Source organism: Pseudopodoces humilis, chromosome 12, assembly GCF_049639895.1.
Source record: "Pseudopodoces humilis isolate 2021_Gansu_Grassland_sample_001 chromosome 12, ASM4963989v1, whole genome shotgun sequence".
Taxonomy (NCBI): domain Eukaryota; kingdom Metazoa; phylum Chordata; class Aves; order Passeriformes; family Paridae; genus Pseudopodoces; species Pseudopodoces humilis.
The window spans coordinates 4,581,681-4,603,665 of record NC_142211.1 but is presented as its reverse complement, the minus strand read 5'-3'; the positions used below and the strand labels follow the sequence as shown (position 1 = coordinate 4,603,665).

Sequence of the window (21,985 nt, the reverse complement as noted above, 5' to 3'; positions counted from 1 at the left end):
TTGAAAATTATCAAGACTAGGTAAAACCCACACATGTGCTGCGGTAGCTGTTGCAGGCAGGCCGGCGTTTACCTTTCTCAGCTGATTGAGAAGTTACCCAAGCACTCTCAGTGTTTCATGAGTCAGGCAGCCAGGACGGGGCAGGAAGCATCAGAGCACGTCACGGCTCGCTATGCCTCCCCAAACGACAGAGAGGGCTTTGCAAGCTATACTGGAAAAGAGAGGGAATGGGAAATATCATGAACCACCTCGCTGAGCTTTATCCCCTTTCCTTAAGGCTGCTGTCGGGTTGCTGCCATTTCTCGCTCTCTGGCGTCTTTACTAGGGGACGAGGGAGACCTCCGTGCACCCGCAGAGGCGCAGCCCCACCACTACAGCGGTGTGTTCTACAACAGGATCAAGCAGGGAGGCTCTCTCTCTGCCCCCCGTGGCATATGGGCAATTGTCAGAGGCCAAAATGGTGAAGGAGGCCGTGTCTCTGGTGAATACCAGGAGAAAGCAGTCTCTCCTAATTTAGAGGAAGAAGGGGAGAAACCCATCCAGTTACACGTAAGATACGCTCAACTCCGCGGCTTTCTCTGCTCTGGGTGGTACTGATCCTCTTTTCTATTGGCTGCGTACTTACTCTTCCTTCCCGTTTGCAGTAGCAGTGGCTATCGGACAGAGAAGGAATGAAGAAAAAAGAGAGAAATAATTAAAAACCCTAAATAAACAGGTAGAGAAGGAAAGAAATTGGGAGATCTTGATCTTAGGGCGGGAAAGAGCCGAGGGGTGCGAGCAGTCGGGTTTTTTTACAGTAACAACAGAAGAGGGAATAGAGGTGGGAACTCAGGAAGCGGGGTGTGGATTATAAACGGCGGAAGAGGAAGAGGGGCCTACGATTCACTGTATCGTGGCGCCTGGGAAGTCACTGCTGGTGGATCCGCCCCCCCCGGAGGGAGGGAGGAAGAGAGAGAGGGAGGTGGAGAGACGCAGGCCGGCCGGCCGGCTGGCTGGCTGAGGCCGTTGAAACAAATACCTCTTTACTTCACCCCGCCCCCCCCCCCCCCCCCCCCCCCCCCCCCCATTTCTTCCCCTTTTTTGTTGCTTGTTCGCTTCGCGTTTGGGGGTCAGTGCGTAAAGCGGGAGGGACCTGGCCTAAAGCGACGCCTGAGCAGCCCAGCGGGAGCCTAGGGACAGGCCTGGGCAGCAGCATCCACATTAGGATGTCCCGACATGAAGGTGAGAGACCCACGACCGTGGTGGGGGGTGGGGAGGGGATGTCCTTGAGCCCTGTACGGTCTCGCTTGTCGCTGTGTGAGGTGGGTCAATATGGCGGCACCGTCGCTGAGAGCGGGGCCTGTGGAGTCGGTCGCGAAAAGTGGCCATGGTGGGAGGAGGAAGGCGGCGGCCAAGCCTTGCTTTGTAGTGTTGCGGGAGGGGAGGCCGTGGTCGTGTACTTTATGGGTAGGCTCTGAGTCCTTTTTCTGTCGCCACTAAGCACGCATACCAGGCCTGAGCTTGCTGAGGTTGAAGGGCCTACTGCAGTTTGAAGTGGGCCTGGTCTCTGCCACTCCTCACTAGCCCGCGATTAGGGCCTTGCCTTGCCCCGGACAAGGAGTGTGTCCGAGGCAGATAATAGAGGGTAGGAGACAGAAGTGCTGTTTCTTTTCACTTCCTTCACTGTTTGAAAGATGAGCCTGAGAGGTGGGCTTGAAGGAATCTGTTTTGAGGGAAAGGAGGAAGGTGTGGGGGGTGGGTGGGCATCAGAGTGTCTTGCTGATGTGCCCTGGGAGTTCTGAATGGCATGATGTGAAGGGAGGAGTGCAGAACAAGAGGTGGGCTTGGCATGATATGCTCCCTGTGAGGGGAAGTACCCTCAGGTTTCTTAGGGTATGGAGGAAGAGGAAAAGGGATTGTGGGGCATAAGGCTCGGGGAGAGCAGTGCTTGGAGGGAGTCGATGCAAGAAGGGTGGCCTGGCATCCAGAAGTGGATTGGGGTGTGGTCTACTTGGGTATCATGAAGATGGGTGAGGGGGTTGCATGGTAGGTTTAGAAGGAACTTATGCAGGTAATTCGCTGTGGTGTTGTCATTGGGAGAGTTTGTCTTGTTCAAGTGTAGTTTGTTTTTTGGTAGCTTTGGCAGGTTGAGAAATAATATATTCTTTTCAAGTTTTGTATTTAAAAAGAGGAAGCATGCCAATCTAGTACCAGCTTTTGTAGAGGTCATCATCTAAGTATTTTGTGTGTTTGTCCTTGTTTTTATTTTTGGTGTATTTTTCTTTGTTTTGGTCTTTTTTTTTCTATGGGTATATGAAGAGGATAGTTAAGGATTAATAAAAATGTGAGGAGGATGGAGAGAAAAATGAAAGAAGGGAATTTATGTAGAGAGGAGTTATGTGTAAATAAAATTGCTTGGTTTTCTACCCCTTTTTACTGGTAATTGCACTAAAAATATTATGTAGAAGTTCTACCATATATCTTGAAAGGATAATTTTTGGCTCTGTTAGGAACTAAATTTGGCACCTGTCTCCATACATAATTTTGAAACTCCTAGAGCTGTGAGAATAATCTTTTTAAAAGGAATTGAGATATCTTTATTTAATCTTGATGTTTCTAAAGCAATGTGCTGGAAGACTTCAATTTTTGGGAGTAATACTGACTTAGAGATGGAGGATTGGGATGATGGCTATTTGGTGTATAGCTAGAGCATTTTGTTAGTGTGCATGCTTGCCTAAGACTAGACTTGCCCAAATCTAGTAATCCTTTTTTCTAGTAAAGGTACTAAATCCTTTTGTTACTTTTCTGATTAAGATGTGGCGTATTGTGTGTTTGTTATTTGTTTATGGTGGCGTGTGTGGGGTTGGTTTTTTTGTTTGGGATTTTTTTGGCTTTCTTTTTTTGTTTGTTTTGGTTTGTTGGGGTTTTTTTCTGCTGTTGGTTGTTTTTGTTTTGTTTTTTGTTTTTCCCAAAGAGTGTGTGATAATGCAGATAATGAGGCAAATGTGAACAAAAAGAAGTAAGTGTTAATAAAAAGGTTTTGTGGCTTTGTTGGAAAAAGTACTCCATAAACTCCTGCTGTGATAGAGATCCATGGTATGTGATTTAAAGCAGGGTAGTAGGATGTGGGTTTGTTAGATTATACTGGTTAAAGCCACAAAGGTAGTATGATGAGTTGTGATGTTTTATTAAAAGAGAATTTTTAAAAATGTGTTCCTGATTGATAGAGGTTAGGTTTTGATTTTTTTCTGGTGTATGTTTTGTTTGTAGTGCAGGGAATAATGTTTTTCTTAGTCTTATCAGCAAAAATTTAAATATGGAAATAATGTTAAGCATGGTTTTGTAAAAAAATAGAAATGGATATAGTGGTGTCCTTTGAAGTTGCAGATTTTTAAAAATTAAAATAGTTATATTCTAATAAACTGTTGGTAGTAATGTTACATTGTTGACATAAATATCCTATATTAGGAAGGAAAAACTTCATCAAAGCTGAAAAGATAAAGCTGCAGCAACAGTTGTACTTTTGTGATAGATTTTATAGGAACCTGGTTTTTCTTGAGTTTTCTTAATGTTTTCTTTTATTCCTCATTTAGCACATTAATTTTATATTAGTTATAAGTTTTGGATAAGTTGCCTTGATATAGGGTCTGTGGTTGGCTGAAAGTTCTCAATCTGTAAGATGATGGAAGTTGTTCTTGCAAGGATAAGGTATAGGAGAAAAGTGAGCTTCAGACGTGTTAATAAATTGTATCACTGCTCTGTGTTTTTTTGTCAAAATGGCTTGGTTTTGCCAGAATCAGTTTTGTGATGGGGAAGGGTATGTTTGAGAAGATAAATGCTGGAGAATTTGTCTTAGGCCTCTTAAATAAGTACCTGATGGAATTATAAGCGTACTTTTAATCAGGGTCTCTTATTGCTTTCTTTACTTTGTGGAGAGAAATTAAGTCCTGTTGTGATAAGAAGTTGGTTGGGAGACAGGAAAAGAGAGAATAAATTTAACCATTGACCTTTTGCCATTGACTGCTGCATACCTTCAAAAGTGGAATGGGTATAGAACTGGAGAAATTATCCAGAGAGTGGAGGATGTGAGGGAGGGGAATAGTGGGATAGAAATGTTTGCAAATAGGACAATTATTTGAGCTGGAGTGATTAGAAGGTCTTCCAAGAAACTTTAGAAAGATCTAATGCTCAATAATGAGTGACACAAGGTGAGCAAAATTAACTTGTGTTAAGAGGAAAAGCAATATGGAAAAACTAACTTTTTGTGTACCTTAGTGTTTACTTCACCTGTATCAACTTGGGAAAAGTTGTGGGGTATCAGTGTAGATAATCATGCTTGTTTTTACTGCTACTGTGTTTATTGGTTAGATATGAAAAATCTTACTGCATTCAAGAAGCTGTTCAGAACAGTAAGGTTTTCAAGTTGAGTATTCATGAGTTGGGATGTGCCAGAACTAGATTGTGCAGAGAAACCTAATTCAGACCTCTTTGAGCACATGCACTGTGAAATTTAATAGCCACATATTATCTTTGTTGTGTTCTACCTTGTCAAGGGTGTAAAGGGAAGGAGACTGTTGTATGTAGGGGAGGACCAGATGAGACATTATAGAAAGTAAGTATTTCTGGGAGTTCAGAAGTGAGTACAGGCAGTTACTTGATTCATACCTTTTACAGTCTTTGGTTCAAGGTTGGAGCCCTTTTTGAAGATGTCAAAGTATCTTGAGGGTTTTATTCAAGTGATTAGGTTTGTTCTTTATTTGTGGCTTGCTTGATTGCAGTGCATTACATATTCATGAATAACCTGTGTGATGGCCTCCATGGTCAGGTCCACCCCTTGATCATGAGCCCATCTGTATGTTGCATCCCTTCCTAGATGTCCTGATGTTTCATGGGTCTGTTGGGCTATAAATAGCTCACCCTTCTGCTCCCAGTCCAAGTCTACCTGAGCTATTCCAATTTTGGCAGCCTTATCTACCTGTTCATTGTTTTGATGTTCTTCAGTGGCATGATTTTTGAGCATGTGAGCATCTACATGACTGTCCTGGTTTAGGGCAAATTTGAAGGAAGAAACCTCCGAATGGGGTCCCGCCAGAAAGCAAATTCAAGCAGCCCATACCCCAACTGGTTCAGAAAAAGATTTCCTTGGAGAAAAATGGAAAAAAGCCTGTTTACTTAACAAGCAAAGTATCCACAAGCATAAAAAAAATGAAAAATATTAAACAATAAAACCTCTCACTGTTCAAACAGATGGCAAATTCAGAAAGTCCTTGTTGTGGAGTGTAGCTTGGCTGTCTTAGTCTCTTATCAGTCCCTCCGGTGCTGGAAAATGCTGAGGCCCAGGCCCCGGTGGGCCACAGATGTGAGCTCCTGGTGTTTTTCTGGGGTTTTGGTCCCGAGCAGGTTTGAACAGTTCCAAGAAAAAAGCCACAGTCCAAGGAACTTCTCTGTCTCAGCTAGCTAAAAAACTAACTAAAAAACAAAGGAGAGCTCTCTTCCGCTGTCTGTCTGCGCTGCAGACAACTGTCCAGAGAAGGGTGAGGGGGAGTGAGTGCAGTTTCTGAAAACAAACTCCACGCTTCTTCTTTCCCCCTTTTGCTCTCAGAACCAGTCTTAAAGGTGCAGAACTTAATATCCAGCATAAACAGAACAGATGATTGAGGATACAAGCATCATAAAGTCACCCCAGGACAATGACATACCTTCAGAGTCATTTTCTACCCGTGCAGTGATGTCCTGCCACAATGCAGCAGCCCAGATGGGTTTGCCTCTGCGTTGCCAATTGCTGCTCTTCCATTTCTATAGCCACCCCCATAAGACATTAGCCACCATCCAGGAGTCAGTATAGAGTACAGGCTACTTTTCTGGCTCAGCAATCTCTAGGGCTAGTTGGATGGCTTTCACTTCTGCAGTCTGACTTGACTTTATCATAGATGCCTTAAGGCTGTTCTTAAAGTAGTTCTGTGACCCTCATGAGTCAAGCTAGTATTGGTAGGTGTTGCTATAGACATTTCAGATAGCTGCCTGAAGGAATGGAATCTGCAGAGCACAAATTATTAGGCTCAGTGCATGGCATCATATTGAAGAGATTGTATTTAAATGGTGTTTTCACATATATGTGTGGGTTTTATACTGTGTAATGGTGTGAGAGTTACTCCTTTTGTTTCTTGTATCCTGGAAGCAGGAATGATTTAAGCAGTGTGACCAGAAATCTGAATAAGGACCTCATCTCTGACAGGATTGTTGAGAATCATATGTAAAAATATGTCAGTCTATTCAGGAATTGAAAAACCCCAACACAGCAGTTTGAAATAATAATTGGTTGGGGGTACAGAACCGAGTAATTTGTTGGAGGGTGCTGGGATGGATGTGTTCTGAATAACTGTATCAGATCAGCAGCTAATGGCTTCTGTTTGTGATGCTTGTATTGAATTTCATGTTAAACTTGCTACAAAGACATTTTTCCCTTTCCTCAAATGCTCTTTGTTAATTAATGCTTTTGAAAAAAATGGATTTTTTAAACTGTGTAGAATAATGTGTTAAACCTCTATAAACTGCAAGAAGCTGTCTGCATTCTTTTTTGTGACAGTAAGGACTTGAGTCTCAGCTGTATCATGCAGTTATAGTAGTCTGTGCTGCTTTAGTTTCTTTTGGTTCAAACAAGGCAATAACTTTCAATCATTAGATTTATATAGTTCAATAAAAGATAAGTTCAGGAGGCTAGAGAAGTTGCATATAAACAGTAGTGTCAGGAGAATTAATCCACAAACACCAGAGGTTTATGTCCAAAAAGGAGACAGGAGTCCTTTTACTTTATTTGAATAAAGGGAGAGGCCATGGGGCATTCCCCTGGGGTCTCTCAAATTTTTGGAGGGTGCAGCCTCCTTTTTACCCTAATTTCCTGGCCACATGTCCCTTCTCTCTTTCCCCATAGGCTGAGGTACTTGAGAGGTACAGACTTCCCAGAATGCCTGATACCTGAGACACCCCCCCCCCCCCCCATGCATAATCCCTTCTTAATTCTTAACTCTTGTGGAATTCATGGTGTTTCCTCAGTGCCTCTTTCATCCTTCAGTGGAATCCATCCCATTGTTTCTTGTTATCTCTCAGTGATAGTTTCATCTTATCTCAGCAGACCCACAGCTTGTTTGTAAAGACAAACCTGTCATTCCTCTCAGTAGGGTTGGGGATCCTTTTGTTTTCTACCTGTGGTTGTTCTAAGGACTCTGCAAATGGTGCAGAAGAAAAGCAGACCTGTTTGTTAGCTCTAACTTGAAAAGGTTTGAGCTATTTTTGTAAAATACATTCTGTGGTCAATATTACAACTGCTACACTAGGAGCTTTGCTATACCATACCCCTCTTTGACAGGCTAATGCAGGATTTAAAAAGTTTTGGACATCTGTTGGTATTGTCAGGAGGCTGGTATGAGGTGCCGAGCTATTTCTGAATGAGTGTTCTGCAAAGCAGCATTACCAATGCTGTAAGGTGGTTACTGCTATGGAGTGTGTGGCAGTACATAGGAGGAAAACAATTCATGCTTAGGATCCTCCTGCAGGCATGGGCTAAGATGTTGAAAAGTTTCTTTAAAGTAGTACTAGGTGTATGCAAGTTCTGTGTTACAGGTAGACTTACTCTATAGGCTAGAGTGTCTCCCCAAATGCTACCTTCTTAAAAATTGCTCTGAAATGAATTGATGGAATATTAAGCTTGTGCCTGTGTATACATAATTTCTTAGGCTAGAGAACTGTGCTGTCTTGATGCAGTAAAAGAGCAAGGGTGATAGAGTTGTATGTTTCTGTCATGTATTCTTAGAAGGAAACATGAGAATACAGCACATGGGTGAGACCATTTTATGTGCAGCATCAAATCAAAGAATACTTTGGACATCTTTCAGTAGATCAGGCTGCTCAAAGTTTCATCCAGTCTGACCCTGAACACTTCCAAGGATGGAGCAACCTTCCAACTTCTCTGGGCAACCTGTTCCAGTTTCTCACCACCTGCTTTCAGTTCAAAACTGTTACTCCTTGTTCTGTCACTACAGGCCTTGGTAAAAGTGTCTCTAAGTCCCCTTTTAACTATTGAAAGACCATGATAAAGTCTATCCCAACTCTCTCAGCTTTTCTTCATAGGAGAGGTGTTTCAGCCCTCTGAACTCTTTTGTGGCCCTCTTGGACCTCATCTAACAGGTACATGTCTTTTACTGGGGACACCAGGGCTGGACTCAGTACTCCAGGTGGGGGTCTCACAAGAGCAGAGCAGAGGGGGAGAATCATTTCCCTTAACCCACTGGCCAGGCTTCTTTTGATGCAGCCCAGGATACAGTTGGCTTTTTGAGCTGTAAGCACATACTACTAGCTCATGTTCAATTTTTTATTCACTAGTATCCTCAACTCCTCTGCAGTACTACTCTCAATCCATTTATTTCCCAGCCTGTATTGATCCTGGGGATTGCCCTGACCCAGGTACAGGACCTTGCATTTGGCCTTGTTGGACTTCATGAGGATTCCATAGGCCAACTCCTCAAGCTTCTCAAGGTCCCTCTGGATGGCATCCCTTCCCTCTAGGGAATCAACTGCACCACTCAGCTTGGTGTCATCTGTAAACTTACCGAGGGTGTACTCAGTCCCAGTATCAATGTTATTAATGAAGATATTAAACAATTTTGGTCCCAATAAAGATCCCTGAGGGATACCACTTGATGTCCACTTGGACATTGAGTTGCATGTTATGTGCATCTCATGTTTTTAAAGAAGGTGCTAACTACTGGAGGTCCATTTCTTGTGAGGGTGAGCATTTCCTCACAGGCATTTGACGATTTCAGATTGCTCATAAATCTACTGAGCAAAAATGAGTCTTTTGAATGGCTGTTGTGGTTTAGGAATGGTACTCCCCAATTTAGTACTCCCACTAAAACCACGCTGCTGCTCGATAACCCCCTCCCTTTTCCCCCTGCCCCCTGGAGGTGGCTGGAAGGGAGAATTTGAGGTACAAAAGGCAAAGATCATGGGTTGAGATAAGAACAATTTACTGGAAACAGCAATGAGATAAGAAAGGAACAGGAACAATCCTAATAACAAAAGTATACAAAAGAGAGAGTGCTTCACATGCAAAAAAAAAAAAAAAAGCTTTACCACCAAAACAATAAACAATGCCTGACAGCTTTCCCCCCACCACAGTTTTTTTGACTGGAAGGAAGGAACCCTTTCTCCTTGGAAGCCTCAGAGTCCTGGCCACACCCCCTCCCAGCTACTGGCCAAAACCAGGACAATGGCATTTGAATTAAGCTCAATAGAAAACAAGATAAGAGCTTATAGACTAACTTTTCTAAATTTTAATGTTGGAACTGTTTGCTGTTCAGTATTTCAGCTGTCATATCTCTTTCCTTGAGATACTTCTAAACTGTTACCTCGTGGGTTTTTTCTGTATTTTTAGCATGTCACCTCTGTTTATTATCTAGGTTTTCTTCCCGAGCCTCTGATTTCCTTTCTACTTCCTAGTGGTCAGTACATGTACAAACATACTATGCTTGCAGCAAGACAACACTGGACCTTTCTTTTGAACTAACTTAAAGCATTGTCTTTCCTCTTAGCTTTTATATGCAGATCAGATACATGCTTTTCCTGTTTTGTGACATTATTGTGATCGCTGGACTGGTATTTTCATATCCTAACTTCTATAGGCAGTTTTTACCATATTGCTCAGTTGTGAACCTCAATCAAATCTATATTCTCTCCTGTTATTTATCAGAACTACTTGGTCTTATTTTGCTACCTAGCAGATTTTTAAGTCCAAACTGCTAACTTGTATCTCAGCTATTATCCAATTTCTTTAGCTAAATATTAGATTTAAAAAAATCTTGCTTCTATGAAGAAGTGAACAAGACTAAAATATACTGACGTAAAGATCAAGGGGAATCTTATATAATTGTGATTTTTTTTTTAATGTGACTGCATCATATAAACGGCATAATTGACAGAGTAGCTGTTTCTTGATTTCTAGCTATATTTTAAATTTCCTAATTATCAGTAATTTTGTAAGCTTTTCTAATAGGTAGGTCACTGAAATAATAATTGGTGTAGATTTGTCAAACCTATTACTATTGTTGACCGCCTCAACCGGTTAAAATATTAAATAATATTATATTATTTTGCGCCTTTTCTTTTTGTAGTTGTACCTTGGGGTCTGAGTATACAATTAGGAATCATAAGATGTGGATTTTGATGCTCTCTTTACTTGTACCTCAATTTATGGAGTAGGATACATGTGTTTTGATGCAATGATTTATTAGCTACAGTGCTGCGTTGTATATTTCAATGTAATGGTATAATAAAGTTTGTATTTTCAGAAAGCTAGTTCAGCAAATAAAGGAATGTCTTTGTAGCATAGAATCACTTAAATTTAAGAAAAAGGATTTTTTTATTTCGAGTTCAGTGTTTTAATTTTTAAAACTTGGTGTGTATATTTTGTTCAGTTAGTCAGTTACTAAATTTGAGATCCCATACTAAGCCTTTTGAAAGGGATTTATGTTGAGAATAAAACCACAGTGGCTATTGTTATAAATGCAATGGCAAAATAGGGTTAATATAAAAAGCGATTTATTATAAAACAATTTCAATCACAAACAAGGAGAGAAAAAAACCACAATAAATCAGCGCAGCGCTGGGTGGACAGGGAGACGCCTATACCCAGAGGTACAGATTTACCCAAATTCACGAAGGAGGGTAGACTGTCCGGGGTTTTTATAGGGATTTTGTGTCCTGAGGCCAAAACTCTGAGCAGTTACTGTTCAACAAAGAGTTTAGATGGCTGGTTGAATGAATTTCCTGGAACCATGGAACTGAATCAATAGACGACTGGGCAGAGTCTGCTCGCATGTGAAAGGTTCTGAGTGCTTCTTGATTGTATCTTAGGTTGGACTCTCAGGGTGAAGTGTCTAGGTCTGGTGCGGAGTCGATTGATATCTCGGCTGGGCTCTTCTTATTGTTTGGCCTGATTGCATCTTCAGTCGGGGCTTGCAGGAAGGGGTGCCCAGGTGCGCTGTGGACTCGATGGCCATCTCGGCCTGGCTCCTTTCTTTGTTTAGCTTAATTGTTCGTGTCCTGCTCTTTCTTTCAGGCTGATGAACATCGCCTAGGGTCGTTACCACCTGAATAGGTAGTTACTGCTGGGTTTGGGGGAAATTCTTAGGCCACACTATATTTTTTATATAGTTTTTACATTGTTACAAATACAGTATATACTTATTTATTCTTTCACGAATTTTTATCCAAGGTTACATTTATCACACTATTTTAAAGGAACTACTTTGGAGTCATTATCCCCCAAATAAAAATGCTCTAAGTAGTGGTCTTACTGTGTTTTCAATTTCTACACATGCAGAAATAGATGTTTGTTGGCTTTTTATGTGATTCTTCTGTTTTTTATAAATGAAAGTGAATTCTCTCTTCTTGTAATGAAATTTTCTAATGACTTGGAGGCTAATGAAATTGTATTTCTATTTGTTCTTTACAGTATGTTGATCTGCTGTCTGGTGTTGACAGAATTAAGAATTTGCTTTTTCCCAGCTGTAGGCAGTGATGTATCTTCTGGCTGCATTACACTAAAAATGAAGCTGCATAATGTTTTGGTTGTAGATCAGATTTTTATTTTCAGAGGATGGGTTTTCACACTGTCTCGGTTTTGGAAGACAGGTGTCTGCTAGGGAGGGCAGGAGCCTCCCTTGGAATGAAAATGTAGACCCCCTCTCTCCAAATTATTATAATTTTGAAATCAAGGGGCTCTCAGGCAGAGATCTGGGGATATGAATAACAGTTCTTTACTAGTATGTATAACGAGGCACACAAACAGCAGTAACTATACAGCATTAACAGCAAAACAGAACCAGGGACCCTGTGATAGCTTTTTTCGGCCGAGACTGGAAAGGATGGAGGAGAGGCTTTGCTTCACAAACCCCCTCGGGCAGTCAGTCCCGGTGCTCTTGCAGGGCTCTGAGGACTGTTTAGCTGGAATGGCAGGAATGAGCAGAGATCCTGGGTCAGTGGATGAGGTGTATCAACAGCTCTGCAGCGGTGGCTGGCACTGCTGCACGTCCCGACAGGACAGGGGGTGTGTGAGGCCCACCAACGAAGAGGGAAGAAGAAGAAGCAGCAGCAGCTCCGTCTGGGTGATGGTGAATTCCTTTCTCTCTGTAGCAACAGTTCCCAGCAGTGTCTTTCTCTGAAGCTGAAGAAACCAGCAAAACTTCCCCCTGCCCTCCCTTTCTTCCTGCCCCCCTTCCCCCCTGGGCCCTGGCCGAACTCTTTGTGTTTCTTAAGCACCCACTAAGTACCAACAGTCAGTTTTTCCCTGCAACTAATGGGTAAAAATTCCACAGGTGAGCCAGAAGTAAAGGAAGGACACTTAACTCCCAACACACACATACTCTAATTTAAAAAAGCGCAATAGTTTCACTTAAATGTTAATTTTTATTGAAAAAATTAATTATGAATGATTTCTCACCATAGTAAGTAGAGGGTGATGGTGGTTGGAAACCTCTTGTCGGGGAGTGAGGCACTCATCTACTAGCCTGACTTACAGTCTTGGGAGGCTCGTTGCCTATCAGTGACCTGGATTTGGACAGTGGCAGAAAGAGCAAAGACTCATCTATCCCTTTTTGCTCATACATGTAGATGCCAATGGTAATGCTAGGGTGATCTTGAGTGTATCAAAAGTTTTTATAGAGATGTGGGGAGCCCAGAACACTGTCTGAGCATGCAGGGACAAAGTTAGGAAAGCCTAAGATCGCCTGGAGTTGCAACTAGAGAGGGATGTGGAAGACAGCAGGAAGGGTTACATGGGCAGCAAAAGGCCTGGTTTTCTTCTCAATGACCATGTAAAAGGCTGAGATAATTGGGTACTAGATGCCACTTTGCCTTAGTGTCATGGTTTAATTATGGGACATTCACTTGAGAGTTGGACTTGATCCCTGTGTGTCCCTTCCAACTTAGAATATTGTCTGATTCTATGAAGAATCATCAATGTTTTATAAGATTAGCCTTAAACTAAGAGAAAGGGGAAACTCTAGCTGGCAGCTAAGTACCACACAGCAGCTTGCTCACTCTCCCCCTGCAATGGGATGGGGAGGAGAACTGGGGGTAAAAGAAGGTAAAACTTGTGGGTTGAGATGAGAACAGGTTAATAATTGAAATAAAATATAATAATTAACTGTAATGAAAAGGAGAGAGGGGGGAATAAAACCCAAGAAACACAAGTGATGCACAGTACCATTGCTCACCACCTGCTGACTGATGCCCAGCCAGTCCTTGAGCAGTGATTAGCCATTCCCAGCTCTCTGTTATGGAATATCCCTTTGGCCAGTTCAGTTCATTTGTCTTAGGTGTGCTCCCTCCCAGCTTTTTGTGCACCTGCTCACTGGTAGAGCATGAGACACTGAAAAGTCCTTGACTCAGGGTGAGCACTGCTGGGCGACAGCCAAAACATCTGTGTGTTATCAACATTATTCTCATACTGAATCCAAAACCCAGCACTGTACTAGCTACTAAGATGAAAATTGACTATTTTCCAGCTGAAACCAGGATTCTTGGTTTTCAGTGGTAAGATCTGCCTTCTGGCCTCTCAGGTACCGGAGCCTAGTTGACAGTCTGCAGGATTGAAATATTGCCCACAGTAGACAAGGATTAAGTTAGGGACCACTTAAGCCAATTGCAGTTACAAGCCTGTGGGACCAGATGAGATGCCCCTGAGGGTGCTGAGGAAATTGGCTCATGTTATTGTGAGCTTGCTTCATCTTCTCTGAAAGGCCATGGTGATTGGTGGATAACTTGGGGAGGAAAAAACCCAAACATTATTTCAATTTTTAAGAAGTAGGATCTGGGAAACAACAGGCTGGTTAGCCTTGCCTCAGTCCTTGGAAAAGTTAAGGAACAAATCCTCTTGGAAGTCACGTCTGAGAATATAAAGTGCAAGAAGGTGGTTGTGAGCAGACAGCATGGGTTTATCAAGGATAAGTTGTGCCTGATTGTCCTCCCTGCATGACTGGCTGTGTGGACGGGGGAAAAATGGTATATGTTGACTTTAGAAACACTTGACATGGTCTGCATACCTCACAAATTTGGTGAAGTGGATAAGGTGGGTGGAAAACTAGCTGGACTGTGTAATGGTTTAAAAAAAAAAACCCAAAACCCAACAAACTGCTTGAGACCCTCCTTCCCTTCCCCATGACAGTAGAGGGGAAAACAAAGAAAACAAGACTGCAAGAGGTTTAAAACAGAAGTCACAATTTTACTTAGGTGAACAAAAGTGCCATGTGGCTCTGGAGAACAAAGTACTGTGCCAAACAAATTTCCATGGTTTAACACCTTCTCCAGACAGACAAAACAATGGGGAACAGGGGCAAAACAAAACCTGGAAGGTATTAAAGGATTGTCGTGGTTTTAAAGCAGTAACTAAAAAAATTACTAGAAGACTTACTTATTTTTTTGCTGTGAGATATGGATTAGAGCAAGAGCAAAACAGGCTTAAAACTTAAAAAGGAATAAAGAAAGTTTATTAACAAAACTACAAGAATAAGAACACTAGAATAAACTTCCAGAAAACCCTTTTTATCCCCTACTACCCACCATTCCCTTGTTCACATGACAACATAGAGACAAAAAAACTTTGGAACTTTGGTGTTTAAAACAGTCCCAATTCCTGCTAGAGTCTTTTCGTCAGTCTTTGTAGAGAAACAGAAGTCTTCTTCTGCTAATCTATGGAATTTTCCACAAGAAAGCTATTTCTGTTATAGCTCTCTATTTTTCTGATGCCAGCTGCCCAGAAATCCTCTCATCAGTTCACTCCTCCCATTTCACATCACTCTGAGGTGTATTATGGGTCAATGAGTCTAGGGATGTTATTTTTAAGGATGAGTTATTCAAAGGCAAAAGTTCTCTTCATTTGTTTCTGTGAGCTTTCCTGGAAACAGTTTTTTCATTGGCTCTCAAGGCCTCAAATCTTCAACTATTACTTTATCTCACTCTGTTCCAGCACCTCACTGTATCACAATTACTCCACCTTTTGCTCAAAATCTAAACTTTGAACACTCCATTCCTCCCTATATACTCTGTCATGAATTAAAGGAGGTTTTTTTTTCAAGACCCTATTGTCCATCTCCATAGCTTTAACAGAAAAATATTTCAGCTTATAAAGCATCTCCTTATTGTCTACCTTTTCTGAAGCTTCTTTTCTTTACTGTCTCTGATAGTTTATAAAGTCTCTTTACATGTTGATTACTCTCTTTTTCTCTCTCTGGATAAAAGGATTAATCTGCAAGTCTCATCTAGGTAATGAAAAGGTTAAAATCTTGCCCAGGCTTTGTAGATAGTTCTGTGACCTCTGCTGGAGCAGCAGCTGGAGTTGTCTGCAATGGAAGATTCTTCATGGCTGCTCTGGTGAGTGTAGTCGCTGTCTCAGCCTGCCGCAGGTCAAGAGCTTTTTTTTCCTTTCTTTACTCTGTCTCTGGTGAATTCCGTCCCGGCAAAAACTGCAGCCGGCCTGGCCTGGCCAGAGCCCGGGGCAAGCCCCGCAGGCCCCCATCTCCCGGCCAGGAGCCGCTGGGCCCAGCCCAGCCCCTGCCCGGGCCGCATGGCCTGGGCAGGGAACGGGAGGCCAGCTGGAGCTCTGTTACTTTTCACAGCCAGGAAACAAAGAGAGCAAGAAATTCTCAGGCTTAGGTCTTAAGGTGGTGTTCATAGGTTGATCTCACTTTTCAATGGTCGAAACTGCTGTCAGTTCTTAGAAATGACCGATAATTGGTCAGGAGAAAAGACTCCCATCAGTCACCAGCAGCTTCAACTTCCTTAGCTCTCAAAACTATCTTAAAGGTAAAGTCACCCCATGACAAGGATTTACTCTGCAAAGATGCTGATGTGGGTTCCTGCATGGCAGTGGCTGGCAAAAGCTGCAAGCAGCCCGCAATGACAGCTGTGGGCAGCCCCAGCAGTGGTGGTGTACAAGCTATTCCTCTCCTGGTGCCTATTGGCCATGTGGTCCTAACCCCCAGTCCAACATGCCCTCTCCTGCCTGTGCAGCAGCAAAAATGGCTGACCTTCCATTTCTATCTGTGGGTCTTAGAGACAGTCCACTAAAGATGATGTAAGGGGGTGTAGAATACACAATTTGGACTCTGCCTCCTATCCCTGTAGCTAGAACATATTCCACCCCTTATTGTATACCATCTATGTCATTCTCAAATTAATACCCTTTAAACTATATGCATATATATATATATATATAATATATACACAAGCACAGGTATTATTTCAGTCGTCACTGACCATCCCTCAAGATTTGAGTTGAATTAATTTTGTGCTTGACTGGTCTTTATGGCATACAGTGGCAGTATGTCTCTGAGACAAGTTTATGAAGAAATGTCCTGAAATGAATGTCTCCTCTAAAGAAGGCAGGTTTCAGCACTCCCTCCCCCACCACCGATACGAAAGGAATTTCTTGGAGGAAAGTGAAAAAAACCTGTTTATTTAACACACACAGAGTGCACGCAGGCATGGGAAAAAAAGAATAATGTTAAATATTAAAACCTTGCTGTGGAGAAAGCTGGTGAATTCAGAGGTCTTTCTGTAGGTGTCTTGGCTCCTCCCGAGGTCCGGAGCCAGGATAGGGCATCCTGGGGCCTCCCCGCCTGCTCCCGGTGATGGTCTGTTCTTGGACCAGAGCAAAGATGAACAGTTCCAAAAGAAGCCACAGAAGTCAATGGAAAAGCTGTATGCAGTCCTGGGAAAACTTCTTGCCTCAGCTAACAAGAAAAAAAAGAAGCTAGCTAAAAGCAAAGCAATTAACTCTCCCTCTTTCTGCTGAGAAACAATGGGGGAGGATGTGTCTGAACACAAACAGCAGAAAGAATTCCCCTGGCTTCCCCCTCTCCCAGACCTAGCTTAAAGTTACAGGACCCATGTCTAGGCATAAAGCAGATGATAAGGGATACAGTATCATAAAGTCACCACAAGACACAGTATCATTCAACAACCAGAATTACATAGGCAATTCAACATTACAGAGGGTTCTCACACCAAATCAAATCCCTTTGAGGTACACATTGTGTTTCTCCCTCCTGCATTATGCACCAAGTACATCCTGGTCCTTGAGCAAAAAGAATCCTGCAGAGGGGTTTGCCTTTGCTTGAGGCAGGACTAATCCAAACTCTTTCCTAACATGTTTCTCATATGCACCACAGGGACTTTATCTGCATCTGTTGTATGCAGGGGTTCTGATTGAGCAGAGCCGGCTCAACTGGTAGATCTGCTAGTGTTAACTAACCTGGTGGCCTTTCCCGAAATGCAGTTGGGATGTGTAGTGGTTTAGATTTGCCAATTTGAATTTCCCGGCCAACGCACCAAATAGTATGGTGGATTTTAGCGCTGGCTAAAATCACCAGGGCACTTACTCATTTCTTGCTGTGAGATAAGGATTAGGAGAAGGGCAAAACAGGCTTAAAACTTAAAAGGAATAAAGAAACTTTATTAACAGGACTACAAGAATAAGAAGAATCAGAATAAAACCTCCAGAATACCTTTCTTCCCCCTGCCCAACTTTTGCCTTTCCCAACTGACCATGTAGAGACAAAACCTGGAATGTTAAAGCAGTACCAACTATACAACAGTCTTTCATCAGTTCTTGTAGGGAGAGAAGTTTTCGCTTGTCATGCCATGGAGACTTCTCCACAAGAAACAATTTTCTTGTGGAGTCTCTTTTTTATGAATAGTAGCTGCCTAGGCAAAAATTTTGCATCGTGACATTCCTCCCATTTTCACCGCACTCCTAGAGGTGTGTCCATGGGCCATGAACTCATGGGGTATTATTTTAAGGATGAGTTGTTCAAAGGCAAAGGTTCTCATCTGTCTCGGTGATCATCTCTGGGAACAGTTTTCTTCTTCTCTCCCTGGATGCAATGGGTCTTCCTTACTCTCATCTCTCTCTATTCAAGCTTCTCATGGGATCACAGCTACTCCAACATCTGCTTGTCTCCATCAATGGATGCCTCTGCTCAGATCTACAGTTTGAATACTTCATCCCCCCTTTACATTTCTCATGAATTAAAGGAGATATTTCAGTATATCATTGTCCATCTCCATGGCCCTACCAAAAGAATATTTCAGCCCTTTTCGGCATCTCCTCATCCTCCTTCCATCCGAGTCTTGACTACTTCTTTTACTGACCTTGGTGTCTTCATGTTGTCTTTCTACATGTCATCACTCCTTTTCTCTCCCTGGAGAGAGGATCGAGGTCTGCAGGTCTCATCTGTGTAGTGAAAGAGTTAATATCTTGCCCAGTGCCATATCAGTCATGGTGTTGGATTTCAGGCTGTGCTGGGTGCCTCCCTCCGCCCGGCAGCCTCTGGGAGGTGGGGGGAGGGCTCACCCTGGCACTGGAGGAGGCTTAGTGTCAGTGAGATGTTAACAGCTGTCGAAGCCTCCATCCCCCGCCCAGTAGCCACTGGTGTCCAGCCTGGCCTCCTTTAGGCCACACCGGCCATGGGGGAGGAGGGCCGGCTTCATCAGAGCTGTGCTACCTTTCAAGGCCAGGAGCAAAGAGAAGCCAGTTCCCAGGCTTGTAGTTTTTAAAATGTGGATCATCACAGAGGCGGATCTAATTTCTAAGTAGTGCAAAATGTTGACAGTTCTCAGAACTAGCCAGCTATTGGCCTGTTTCAGGCACAGAAGAGGCTCCTAGCAGCTTCTCTCAAAGAAATCACTCCCATGGGTGTTTCTTACTTTTTTCCCCAAATGTCAATGTCAAGCCACCACAGGGTGTAACAGGCCTTGGACCCTTTGTATCCCCAACTCCAGAACCCCAGGGGTTGTCCTTGATTCTCCTCTGATATTTTCTGCCAGAGGCTCCAGGAAGGACCATTCTCCCCAGCTTCAGTGTAGAGCATGTTCCTCATATCCTGTACTGTCCTGACAGGTCCAGGGGCTACTGCATGATCAATCTCCTGTTTAATTTGTTCAAAAGGCTGTTGTTGTTCAGGGCCCCATTTAAAATAATTTTTCTTCCGTATCACAAGATAGAGAGGGCTTACAGTCGTACTTTTCTCCAAAGCTTCCTCTGCTGTGTTCCCCCATTTTCGCAGTGAGGGTGACTGCAACAAACCTTTAGGTCCCCTGATTTCAGGGCAGAGGGTGGCGAGAAAATAAATAGGAGTGGGGGCAATGGTTGGAACCAGGAAAATAACACTTTAATAAGGAATAAAAGAAAATGGGGACGATGCCCAAAAGCCGAACAACAATAACCAGGGGGAGCTCGGTGAGGGTGACCAACCAAAGACAAGAATAAAGGAAGGAACAATATATAACCTTAGGGGGCAAACATTCTAGTAGCCTAACCATATAGGGAGCAACATTACCCAGTCTGTAACTGACGAGTAACTTATTTAACATAACAACAGAGGGGTATTTTGGGAAAGACTTTTAGATTGCTGTAACTTAAATGAAAGATTCCCACAGCTTCAGATAGATAGGTGGCTCTTCAGAGGCAATAGCTGGCTTAGGTTTGTGGCCAAGGCTGAATTCCACACCCCATATGATGACATCATCGATGTACTGCAAATGTTCTGGAGCCTCACCCTTTTCCAGTGCAGCCTGGATCAGTCCATGACAAATAGTGGGACTGTTTCTACACCTGGGACAGTTGATTCCAGGTGTACTGCATGCCCCTCCAGGTGAAAGCAAACTGTGGCCTGCACTCTGCTGCTAAAGGAATGGAGAAAAACACATTAGAATGTCAATGGTGGCACCACTTTGCTGCCTTGGACTCGAGCTCATACTGAATTTGAGCATGTCCAGCACAGCAGCACTCAGTAGTGTGACTGTTCAGGCCACAATAGTCTACTGTCAGTTTCCACTGGACTTACACACTGGATATATAGGACTATTAAAGGGTAAGTCTTGCTGACCACTCCCTGGCTCTCCGGTTCATAAATCATCTTATGGATAGGAATCACGGAATCTCAGTTGGTGCAGTATTGCTGATGATGTACTGTTGCAATAGCAGTTGGAACCAGTTGCTCTTCAAGCCTCAGCAGTCCTACAGCAGAAAGGTCTTCTGAGAGACCAGGCAAGGTCTAGTTTCTTCTGTCTGCACAGCAGCTATTCTAAAAGCCCAACGGTATCTCTTTGGGTCTTTGAAATACCTGATTCTGAGATAATCTATTCCAAGGATGCATGGGGTCTCTGGACCAGTCACAACGGGGTGTTTTTGCCATTTGTCTCCGTTCTAGAAGACAGGTGTCTGCTGGGGAGAGCAGGAGCCTCCCTTGGGATGAAAGAATGTAGACACTGTTATAAATGCAAAGGCAGATTTGGGTTAAATAAAAAACAATTTATTATAAAACAATTTCTATAAAAAAATAAACAATGAGGAAAAACCACAATAAAACAAACAGCGCAGCGCTGGGTGGACAGGGGTCTATACCCAAAGGTATAGGTGTTCCCAAATCCACGAAGGAGGGTAGACTGTCCGGGGTTTTTATAGGGATTTTGTGCCTTGAGGCCAAATTCCAGGCAGGCACCATTCACCAAGGGTCCTTGATTGTTGTATGAATTGATTTCCTGGCGTTGGAGAATAGAGTCAAATAGACGTCCGGACAGAGTCTCCTCATATGTAAAGAAGTTCTGGGTGTTTCTTGATTTCATTGTGGTTCAGGCCATCTGGATGGGATGGTTGGATCCGGGTTGGAGCTGATGGATATCTCGGCTGGACTTTTTTCCCTTTGTCTACCTGATGGCTTCCCCCAACGGTGGCCTGCAAGGCGGGGTGTTCAGGTCCGGTGATGAGTATCTCGTCGGAGCCTTTCCCTGTTAGCCTGATGATTCATGTCCTGTCCATTCTTTTCCGTTGATGGGCGCCGAGCCTGTCCCTGTCAGCCTGATGATCCATGTCCTGTCTATTCTTTTCCGTTGATGGGCGCCGGCTAGGATCGTTATCCTTTGAGTGGGAATTCGCGACTAGATCTGGGAAGGGCTTGTGGGCCACACTGTACTTTATATTTTATATTATTATTGCTACATACATTTATTTAGATTTCTACGAATTTTTACAAGTTCATTTCTCACAACACCCTCCCTCCGAATTATTATAATTTTGAAATCAAGGGGCTTTCAGGCAGAGATCTGGGGATAGGAATAACAGTTCTTTACTAGTATAACCAGGCAAACAAACAAACAATAACTACAGCAATAACAAGAACACAGAACCAGGGACCCCGGGACAGCTTTCTCAGCTGAGATGGGATGGAGGAGAGGTTTTGTTTTCACAAACCCCCTCGGGCAGTCAGTCCCGGTGCTCCTGCAGGGCTCCGAGGAACAGTTGGCTGGAAACAGCAGGGAACGAGCTGCGATCCTGGGCCAGTGGCTGAGGTGTATCAGCAGCTCCGCGGCGGTGGCTGCCACACGTCCCGGCAGGATAGGGGGTGAGAGGCCACCAGCAAAGAGGGGAGAAGGAGAAGAAGCAGCAGCTCTGTCTGGGTGATGGCGAAAAATTCCCTTCTCTCCTCCGCAGCAGCTCCGCGACCCAGCAAACGAACGTCCTTCCCCGAAGCCGAAGAAAACCAGCTAAAAAACTGTCCCCACCCCTCCTTTTCTGCCCCCCCCCCCCCCCGGGCCCGGCCACTCATTGTCCGTTGTCGAGCACCCCTAAGTACCGGTAGTTAGGTTGTCCCAGCACATAATGGGTAAAAATTCCCCGGTCAGGCCAGAAGGACAAAACAAAAAAAAAAAAGGACACCTAACCCTCAACACCATTCCTTCCCAATCAAGCTCACTTCAACTTCCAGTGCAGTCAGCTGCTGAAATCCCCTGTCACCCCAGAGATGGAGATAAATTCTGTCCCTACATATCTTGATGGCATCAGGATACATTGTGTGCTCGTGTTAACTAGAGTGTTATACACTTGTGGGTCTGATGTGTCAGGCTGTTGCTGCTGGAGATGAATAGATCACACGGACACAGCTTGAGGTGT

At 43.4% G+C, this 21,985-nt stretch overlaps 1 protein-coding gene and 1 pseudogene across 1 annotated transcript in view; one reads left to right on the top strand and one right to left on the bottom strand.

Annotated features, from left to right (window-relative positions):
- Positions 1-1,070: 1,070 nt before the first annotated feature.
- The window catches only part of LOC148183294 (E3 ubiquitin-protein ligase KCMF1-like), a 146,037-nt gene continuing 125,122 nt past the window's right edge, over positions 1,071-21,985 (top strand). Inside the window, exon 1 of the mRNA XM_088061521.1 lies at positions 1,071-1,221. Within this exon, the coding sequence (XP_087917647.1) occupies positions 1,206-1,221 (16 nt within the window). The 5' untranslated portion in view covers positions 1,071-1,205. The remainder of the gene's footprint in view (positions 1,222-21,985) is intronic.
- LOC148183296 (uncharacterized) overlaps positions 5,687-21,985 on the bottom strand; it is a 36,857-nt pseudogene continuing 20,558 nt past the window's right edge.